This window comes from Solanum dulcamara, chromosome 6 (genome assembly GCF_947179165.1).
Source record: "Solanum dulcamara chromosome 6, daSolDulc1.2, whole genome shotgun sequence".
Classification (NCBI taxonomy): Eukaryota; Viridiplantae; Streptophyta; class Magnoliopsida; order Solanales; family Solanaceae; genus Solanum; species Solanum dulcamara.
The window spans coordinates 54,105,692-54,116,826 of record NC_077242.1 but is presented as its reverse complement, the minus strand read 5'-3'; the positions used below and the strand labels follow the sequence as shown (position 1 = coordinate 54,116,826).

Below are 11,135 nucleotides of genomic sequence, written 5' to 3'. Positions count from 1 at the left end.
AATGAATTAATGTTGACTTTTAGTCTTCCTTATTTATTCCATCTAAATAACTTATCATTTTCAGATACTCAAAATCTTTTCATAAGCAATGTCTATGAATCTGAAAAGCACAAATTAATTATCATGACCCAAATTCGAATGTGATGGCACTCGTCTTAACCCACCGAGATGAGCCATCGTGAAACCCAAAAGAAGATAAATGCGGAAGTTATAAGGCAGTATAAGACTTAATATAAGTTAAAATAGATAAGTAATTCAAAATTCCCTAAGATTGGTTGTCACGTGTACAATCCACTAAAGAAATAGAGAATAAGAAAGAAAAAGAGTCATAAGGTCTTTGTCTCAAGAACAAGACTAAAACATAAATGATTAATGGTGTCCGCTGGGAATATGAAACAGCTACCTCAACAACTCAACTAGAACCTCATATGTGGCAGGAATGCCAGAAATTATACAGGTTTGGGCTCACAACCTACATAAGTGTAGAAGCAAGGAGTGAGTACTAAACAATACAGTACTCAGCAAGCAGACTACTATCTCTAAGCAAACTAAATAGAATACAAGTACTCTTGTCATACCAACCGAACCTCGTTAACTACTACCTGCATAGAAATCAGTCCAATCTAGCAATCTGTAAATTAATAGCATACATCTGAAAAATATAAATCAATAATATCACCAAATAAATTATATCAAGTTAAGAATACCAAATACAGGGTCAAAATGGGGGTAAACATGAATCAACAACTATCAGAAATGTGAAATACAATGCAATGAGATGATGCATGTTTGTCCTGTCAGTACATATCTACTGAATCTCAATCTGGAACCTATGGGGGCTATTTCTATGCATGTAACCTTCCAGGGAGCATGTGGCTCATCCGTTCATATATATATATATATATATATATATATATATATATATATATATATATATATATATATATATATATATATCCTTGCAATGACCCTCTAGGTTATTTCCTCAATTTTCTAATCTTTTCAATATTTTGAGCTTTTTTGTAGCACTCCAAGTCAATTTTGACTTGCTGGCACTGACAGTTTGGTTTTTTGGTCGTTCATTAGGATTTTATACCCGTTTTCCTATTTTGGAGCTCTTGGAGTTTGAACGGTTGACTTTGGTCAAAATTTGAGAAACTAACCTCAAAGTGGAATTCTGATGGTTCTGTCAGCTTTGGAATGGTCAAATTAGGTTAGTAGAATGGTCTATATAAGTATCAGGGCATTCAATACGATTTTGGAGCCATTTGGTGTTTTAGTCTTTATAATTTGGCCTAAGGTTGACTTTGGTCAAATTTTTTGGAAAACATGCTGGTATTGAAATTTTGTCAGTACATTTAGCTTCAGAATTTTGAGTTTGGTATGGAATGATCATTCTAACAGTTCTCGGGGCTTCCAATCTCATTTCGAGCTCCCTTGTGGAATTTGTCTATAAATGGATTTTAGATGTGGGGACTACTTTTTATCAATATGACCTTGGATAGAAATTTTGCCTTTGATGTTGATCTCGGAACATCAAATTTAGTAGGGTGGCATAGTCTATTTATGGGCACAGGGCTTTGAACGAATCCCGAATAACCTGTCGAAGAGTTTAAAAAAGGGGAAAATTTGTTGGTAGCAGATATGGTCCGCCCAACCACTTGCCTTCGAGTTTGTGCAGTTGATAACGCTCAATTACACCTCTCAAAAGAGGTATAGATGATCATTAGCAGTATCTTTTACCCAACTAGGAGCCTGGGTCAAACCCACAGGGAATAGGGCGAAATAAGACTATTAGTTTTCAGTTATACTAGCTATTTCCTGAAGATAAAGTATATAAAGTAAAATGGGGGGTTTTGCTTTTTAATTTAATAACACTTGATGTTTCAGAAAAGTTACAACAATTAAGTTGTGAACAATATGGGAATTTAGCTAGGATTGTGTTCCCCATGAAATATAACTTAATAGACAATTTGTATTCATGATATTGTTCTATGTATTGCATGCAAAATCTAGCGAGTTAGGTAACATTTAATTCACTTTCCGGTCCTTCTTAGATGAATCTCATTCATCTCCTCCTGGTCTCAGAATGTATTATGTAATAAACCTTGCTCTAGATCTCATAGTACTATCTCCTCTCGGTCTCAAGTAACTTATACAAAATTTATCCCTTTTTTCAAACCCAGACTCTTCGAATTACTGTTGCGATAGTCTTTTCCTAATCACTACCTCCCTCCCGGACAAGTAATAAATACGGGCAAGTTTTTAATACGGGCACTCACTAAGAAAGACTGTTAAATGAAGAAATCATAATACATGCAAAAATAAATCACGAATATCAATCCTATAATTTGCCTATTTTAGTAAGTTGTCATGGTTCCCACAACCCTAGTTGTAGGCTTAGCTACTCATAATTGTAGTAAAAGAACAAGAATTTGTGTAGAATTCGCCAATTAATACCTACATGAATGAAGAAGTAAACCCTGAATCAAACACATGAACCACGAATCAAGAATGGAAACCAGAGTGATATTTCAATGATCAATCTCAAAAACAAGTAGAGTGTATCTTCAATATGTTCACAAAATAATCAAAAATTGATTAACAAATGTGGAACCCTCAAAAGAAAATAAATTCGGGTACTTATAGAAATACAAAACCAAATCCTAAATCAACTAGGAAAACTTAAGTCGGCAATTTTCACGTTGGGTCATTATGGCCCGTACTAAAGTTAACGGTTCGTGGTCCTGCTTCTGGGGTGTTTAACTTGGCTTCTCCTCCAGTGTAAACCTTCATCTCTTCATGGGAAACCATCATGCCCCATGGTGCTGAATACGATACGTAGTAGGGTCCGTGGTGATAGTCTTTGCCAATTCTCCAATTTCTTCACTTAGCCTTTACGATCAGACAATACGGTTCGTAATGGATTCCACAGCCTGTGATGGGTTTTGTGGAGTTTTACTTGGCCAAAATTGCAGCATCAGCCTCCTCACGAGGTTAGCATTACGACATCTACCATGGCCCATGCAAGGCACTACAGTCTGTGGTAGGTTCCGTGTAGTTATACTTCATCAAACCCTCTAGCACAGCTTTCTTCTCTAGGAATATTTCTTAAGCTTCTTAGAAGTTATCATGTGATCCGTATAATCTACGACACTATCAAACAGCCCTAAGAAAGGGATAATGTGATACCCCATAATAGGGAAGGTTGGAAATAGAGTCATGAGAAGTCGGAAGGAGTTGGAGGCCAAGTAATGAGTCGTAGGACTCGATTTACCCACATAAGCTATTAACTTAGAAGTTTTACACACTTGAGCTACTTGATTACATACTAAGCTTATGTGGCATGGATTACATAGTCTCTTAAAATAAGACAAGATTACGAACACACGAGGAGTAGAAGAGAACGACACATGGCAGCAAGAAAGGAGTGACATGTGGAAAAAGGTGACCTACCTGCTTGGGGTCAAGTAGGTTACTCACTTGCTTTGGGGGGGGGGGGGGGGGGGGGGGTAGACCCAACTACCACGTGGCAGCCCCTCATTGGTTGCATGATTGAGGTGGCCCAATAAAGGCTTGACACATGTCACCCTTAGGGGATGACACATGTCACCTCCTAAGTGAAAGTATATACATATCCTTTGATGACTAATTCCTTATAAGTTCATCTTTTGGACTTAGAACAAGTAAGAAAAACTTGAGAGAAAAACCAAGAACAAGGAAGAGAGGAGCTACAGGTTTGGGGCCAAGAAAGGTAAGCCTCTGATTTCTTTCTGTGAATTAATTATTTAAGGTACCCTACGGTGATATAGAGGTGTTTAATAACGAAACATTTCTATTTGGGGCAGCGAAGAAGGGACACAAACAGCCCACTATTTTTCAGCATACTAAGAGAACTTCCGAGACACGTTTTAGTAAGTTTTAGCAAGGTATGGCTTGGTTTTCTTCTCCCACATTTTTTAAGGGTTTGGACATGTTATGAGAGTGTTAATGATGTAAATTTATGGTTTGTATAAGCACCAAATGGATAGCAAGTAGCCACGAAATTTCAGCCGCAATTAGAGAACTTTTGAGGCAAATTTTGGCAAGCTTTGGCCAATTTTGGATAAGGTAAGGGTTTTTCTTTTAATTTGGAGTTTATGGTATTGTTATGAAGTGTATTATATGTTGTTTAAGTGGCTGAAAATGTGAAAATATCATGGAGATGCTTGACGTTAGAAATATCCTAAAGTGAAGTCATTGTGCTTAACTTGAAGTCGAGTAGAATGTTGTACTTATGGTGTTGCGGCTGTAGGTGGTGTTATGGTATGTTTCAGGGACGTATGATTAAAGGTGTTACAACAAGGAGACTAAAAACCCTATTTTGGATATCATAATTTTGAGCGAGTCATTGAAAGTTTGTATTATATAATATTGATATGAGTTACCTGTATATATGCTGCAGGGTGTTGGTTTTATTTGTCTGTAGTGAATAGGGGTGTCATTGGAATTTCGGATAGGGTAAGTTATAGAGGAGATGCTGCCCAAATTTTGTTAAATTTTAACTAGTTAATAGACTAGTCGAGACTAGTCGAGAAAGGAGAATAAGGAATTGGTTCCTATGGGTGGTTGGTGGTAGAATTACAAGTTGGAAAGTTGCAGGTAACTAACCCTAGTATTAATTTCGTGTTAAATAGGTTAAAGAAGTAATGAAGCGAGCTTAGATGCGAGTAATCCATAACAGGTATGTAGAGATACTTTGTTTTTCTTTTGGCATGTCTTAGGCATAAGTTATGAATGGTTTGTATATGAAATGTGGGGATAATTCCACTCGTGAAACTCTAAATGTAATTCATAGACTTTACTCACTTTGTGATGTTAAGAATCCTGTAATAATTGAGTTATTGCCTTTTTAGGTTGCTAGATCATGAACGGTAGTATATGTAAGGCCTGTCACTTCTTGCTTTAGGGAATGTCTTAAGTATAAATTCAATGGCATATGATATGAGGTGGAAGTAGTCCAGTTATATGAAGGTATGATGTCGTATACGATGATATGGTAACACCAAGTCCCACAGCGGGCCGAGAGTGACATGTGAGGATGATATGCATACCTTCTTTTCATAAGGTGCAGGTATAGTGTATTGTTAACTGTCATACTTGTTTCCTGCATCCCTATTTCAGTTGTTGTTTCAGTTATGATATGTTATGCTTTATATACTCAGTATATATGTCGTACTGAACCCCCATTCTCTAGGGGGAGGCGTTTCATGCCTATAGGTACAGATGTTAATTTTGGAGATCCGCCAGCTCAGGATTTCCACTCAGCGATGTTGGGAGCACTCCACTATTTCGGAGCCTAACTTTTGATACTAGTCATTGATATGTATATATTTATTTATCCAAGGGTACGGCGGAGGCCCTGTCCCACCATATATTATTGTTACTATTCTCATAGGTCTGTAGATATATGTATGTGGGTTATTTGTGAGTTTGTTTCGGTTATACCTATACGGCACATTGTAAATGTTTTTATGTTACAGCATTCTTGTCGTCTTGCGTGCCCTTTCATGATATGGTACGAACTAAAGAGGCCATACATACACGAAAAGTTTTAATTTATTAGGATTTTTGTGATTAGTATCACTTTGTTATTAGTTCAATTTGACAACAGCTGATAGGTAGGTATACGGCAGTTCAGGTCGGACCCTAGTCGCGGCCTATAGGGTTGGGTCGTGACACACTACGCCAACCACCACAGCCTATGCAAGGCACTACTGTCCGGTGTGAGGGTCGTATTTCTTATTCCTCAGCCAAATAATACTCAAACCCACAGAATCATTCAAACTCATGCACGGTTTACTTTTTCTACAACATAAACAAAATGCACATCATATCTACAAAAAACATGCTTACAACGCACACTAATTCACTATTTTGTGCATCAAAAATATCATAAATACATGAAACATCAACACCCTCAACTAAGAACCATTTTTTTCCTCAAGCAATGACAGAAAACAAAACAATATGACACGCAAATACAAATAACTATAGGATAGATATATAGCAACCCAACACATCAACCATAACACATTCTCGACTATGCAATACCCTGGCAGTCCAACTAACTCACAAGGATCCATTTACTATACAGCACTACTCACATTAAATCAAACAAGTGCAAATGAAAGTGCACTAAGCAATATATCAACTCAACAATATAATCATAGTGTCCTCACAACAAAGAAGTCTCTCGCACCGTATGCACAAATATAACCGAGGCTGGGATAAATTTACTCAACACACACAAATGAAGTTCAATTACTACACATGTAAATACCATAGGCTTTCCCTTATTGTCTACACAACACTTTTGAATAGCTCTTTTAGGATCATATTTAGACTTTCGTTGCTTGTAACATAGGCTCGGGGCTCGAGTAGGATACATTTAAGATAACAACGACTACTTTTCCCCTCCATATGCTACTTTAACTTAGCTAATTGTTTTTCACTCCCTAAAACATTTCATCCCTTTGTTTATTTCTCTATTCTCGCCCGGATGTGGTTTCCGCCTTTGTTCCTTTCTTCTTCTTCCTCTTCTTTTCTAAGTGTGTCTCCTTATTGCAATTTTGAATTTCATTATGTGTCACACTTGTTCTTTTATTTCATCAGAGGACACACCCTTATGCTTATTATTTTTCCTCTCACCACCCAACTCATTTCATACACCACTTTTTCACTTCTCTCTACAATAGCCACCCTCAACTTAGGCTTTTGGCCTGAGTTGAAGTACATAATCTCCTAGGAGGTACCAGGGCCAAGATAAAGGCTTAGAGACTGATTTTCCTTATAGTATCCACCCTCAACTTAGCATAAGTTGAGGTACACATTATCCTTAGAGGGACCAGGGCCAAAATAAAGATTCACAGATAGAAAGGGAAGATTGTGGTTAATGAAAGAAAAGGTTCATTCAGGCTCAATCTTTTGGTTCAAAGGATATGCTTTAATTTATTGGTTATTTTTAGATAAGTGACTCATTTTCAACAATGGCCTATGATCCTGTCCTAATCAATCTATTTAATCATTTAAGTGCGACAAACTAGGCAAGTTTTAGCTTACAGATGCATTGTTCAAACTAAGTATTTTAACTCGCACACACGTGGCACATATGTTATACTATTCAGCACTAATCAATCTAGTCATGTCCTACCTAGCATTTGATTGACAAGTCAATATGTACAATGTCTTATAAAGATCCTAACAAGTCAATTTTCACAAGCCATACCACTCACATAGTATTTTACCAAATTTTCAGTTGGGAGTCATTTTTGTTCACTTCAACTCATCATTTTCATAGGCTACTATATACCTTTACAAACCCTTGTGTTTACACAGAAACACCCTAAAATGTAGTTCTACTAGATATACTCTTATGAGAGAAGAAACTTGGCAAAAAAAACTCCAAATGTCAGAATGCCCCACCCCTTATCAAAAAAGTGTGCATTGTCCTCAATTGCACGTCAAAGAATTCAATAATAACTAGAAGGTAAGTGATCATACCTGCGATGCCCTAGGCGTTAGTCGGTGGTGGTGTAGTGACTTCATCTTCGGCCAGTGCACTCAATGGTGTAGTCTCCCCCGATAGATCATCGTCTGTAGTAGGAGTAAGATGGGTGGGAAGCACCTCACTCATAGTCACAGCTGGAACCGTGCTCGCGGTAGTCTCAGAAGGAGAAACTCTACTTGTCGATGCTCCTATCTTAGCAGCCTAAATCTACTATCTCTTGAGCTCCTCAATCCCCTAGACTACTCTTCAAAAAGCGCGCTTAGCCTTCCTCTCAGCTTTCCTCTCTGACCTCTTTATCTTTTCTACTTTTTCAGATAAGCTATATTTCTGTCATTACTTCTTTCCCTTGCCCTTTTTATCAAGCTCGGGTGCCAAAATAGAGCCCCATACCCCATCTAGCTGCACAGGTGTCAGTGGTGCCGACAATAACTATAGTAAGGTATTTGTAGCACTAGCAGGAATAATAAAGGATGACTTTTCTTGCAATTTACCCATAGCCTCTCATAAGGCAGCTAACTCTGCCCGTAAGGAAGAAGTCTCCTCATCACCTAGATGACCATTCTGAGAAGTAATATAGGCCTCAAGGATATCAAAGGAGCTCTATATCAGTGTAACCTCCTACCTGATCTAGGCATAAATCTTGGTCGCCTCCTACTCTAGCTGTGTCTGTACCACCCTAAGTAGCCACTCAATCACCTAATCTACCAGTGCTAGTGTCCACTATTGATCCTACACCAATCGCTAAAGGAGTGCATAAGGAACAGTGATCATCATACTTGAAACTGTAGGCGTGGAAGGGGTAGGCCTTGTATTTCTTCTTTCGAAGCTAGACTCTTCGAATTATTATTGTGATAGTCTTTTCTAATCACTACCTCCCTCCTAGGAAAGAAATGAATACGGATAAGTTTTTAATGTGTGCACCTACTAAGAAAGACTATTAAATGAAGAAATCACAATACATGCAAAAATAAATCACGAATATCAATCCTATGTTTTGCCTATTTTAGTCAAGTCGCCAAGGTTCCCACAACCCTAGTTTTGGGCGACTTAGCTACTCATAACTTTAAGTAAAAGAACGAGAATTTTTGTAGAATTCATTAATCAATACCAATGTGAATGAATAAGTAAACCTTAAATCAAACACACGAACCAAAAATCAAGAATGGAAACAGAAATGATATTTCAAGGATCAATTTCAAAAAGTAGTAGAGTGTATCTTCAATATGTTCACAAAATAAACAAAACCTGATAAAAAATGCGGAAACCTCAAAAGAAAATAAATTCGAGTATTTATAGAAATACTGCACTAAATCCTAAACCCACTAGGAAAACTTAAGTCGGACTTTTCACACTGGCTCATTACAGCCCGTACTGAAGTTAATGATCTGTGGTCCTACTTCCGTGGTGTTTAACTTGGCTTATCCACCTGTTTAAACCTTTATCTCTTCACTGGCAACCATCACGCCCCATGGTGCTGAATACGATCCGTACTGGGGTCTATGGTGATAGCCTTTGCCAATTCTCCTATTTCTTCCCTCAACCTTTACAATTAGACAATATGGTCCGTAGTGGACTCCACGGCCTGTGAGGGGTTCTATGGAGTTTTATTTTGCCAAAATTGCACTATCAGCATCCTCACAAAGTTAGCATTACGATATCTACCACGACTTGAGCAAGGCACTACGGTCCATGGTGGGTTCCATAGAGTTATACTTCACCAAATCCTCCAGTATAGCTTCCTTCTCCTATCAGCACTATGCCAACCACCACAGTCTGTGTAAGGCACTATGGTCTATGGTGAGGTTCGTATTCTTCAATACCCAGCCAAACAGCACTCAGACCCACAAAATTATCCAAACTCATATGCGACTTAGTTTTTCTGCAACATAAACAAAATGCACATCATAACTATAAAAACATGCTTGGAAAACATATTAACTCACTATTTTGAGCGTCGAAAATGTCGTAAAAATATGACACATTAGCGGCATTGGCCGTATTTGTGTGAGGTCGTGCGTGCTTGTTGAGCATTCCCGTAGTGTCGTCTGCATTTACACGTAGCATTGGCTGCGTTAGCACTGCACGGACGACCTGGCAAGCGTATTCGCATGCGATGTCGGCCGCTTTCACGCGCTTTGTCTCCATATAAGCAGACCCATTTTTAGTTTTTTTCTAAATTTCAAAATTGAATATTATCATAACCCGAACTAGATCCAAGATGTGACACGATGAATGGGATACAAGGGACCCCAACTATGCTATTTTTAGCATACATCACATTCATAAGGTAAAGAAATATATTGAAATAAATGAAAATAATCAACTCAAGGGAATGGGACTAAGGGATACCAACTCAAAGATGTCCAACTGGACTATATCATATGGTGTCTAAACTTGCCTCTAGTATAGTCATTGATAAGGGTTTAGGATAAGCTTCTAGCTTACCCGAACAATAATAAGAAATTCAAGTACTTTAATAAGAATAAAAGTCCTGTCCTCGATTGAATGAGGACTCACCAACTCCTTGAAAACGTAGAGAAACTCTAGCCATAAATAGGATGGTTATGAGTCTTATCTGTCCCTACATTATGAGACAATTTAGGCAAAATATGTGTTAGTATGTTTGAATGTACTAAGTATGTGAGGTATATATGAACAAGTAAAGTAATGTAAATGATATACCATAAGATGCATGATCAATCACAATGAATATGAGTAAGGCTTAGAACATTTGAAACATATAAAACTCATGGTCAATGCATATCATAAGACTTCATCATGAACTCATAACTTGATATTTAACTTGTGTGGGATAAGACCTTTAACTGACATCTAAGATCATACAAGCTATTATATGGAATTCAATGGAATGCTCATCGAGAAGGGGAAGCTATCTTTCCAGGTTATACTCCATCATGTTACTCATCTTAACTCAACTCAATTGTGCTATATATGGATCCACTAGCTAGGCCATAAACGAAACCTACGCGGGCAATGTAGTTTGGGACTTTAGGTTGCTACTAGGATTCCCTTGTGTAACTAACTGCATTATCGGACCGAACCTTACCTAGAAGCCCTCTCGATGCTTAGTCAATATCCCAAGAGAAGCTCATAAAACATAATCATAATATAATAGGGAAAGATAGTAACTGCCTATCAATTGATTTTTATAAAACATTAGGAATAGCTCATTAACTATGGTGATTCATAAAAATCCATAATTTTGGTGAGAATTGTACTTATCATCATCTTTAACATGATTGTGTGAGAATTGGACTTATCACACCATAATAACTTCTTTGATCTTAATTTTGATCATCATCAAAATTTTCATCATAAAATCATAATCTCAACTTTAAATCATAGAAACTTTCATTGAAAATCATTAAACTCATTATCAACTCATAAAATTATCTTTAACTTCCATAATCATAACTTGAAAGTAGCTTTATGCATGGGCATTCATAATTCAACTTAAAATCATGCAATTCATATAGAAACATTCTTAGAATAATCATGGATAACAATTCAAAATGAAAATGAAATAGCCCAATGCAATTCATTAAAACTAGGGTTCATAATTCAA

The 11,135-nt window shown here is 37.3% G+C and overlaps 1 protein-coding gene across 1 annotated transcript in view; it reads right to left on the bottom strand.

Annotated features, from left to right (window-relative positions):
* Positions 1-272: 272 nt before the first annotated feature.
* The window catches only part of LOC129891165 (uncharacterized), a 29,652-nt gene continuing 18,789 nt past the window's right edge, over positions 273-11,135 (bottom strand). The window contains exons 3-4 of the mRNA XM_055966435.1: positions 10,067-10,130; positions 273-472 (exon numbers count right to left, since the gene is read on the bottom strand). Of these exons, the coding sequence (XP_055822410.1) occupies positions 450-472; positions 10,067-10,130 (87 nt within the window). The 3' untranslated portion in view covers positions 273-449. The remainder of the gene's footprint in view (positions 473-10,066; positions 10,131-11,135) is intronic.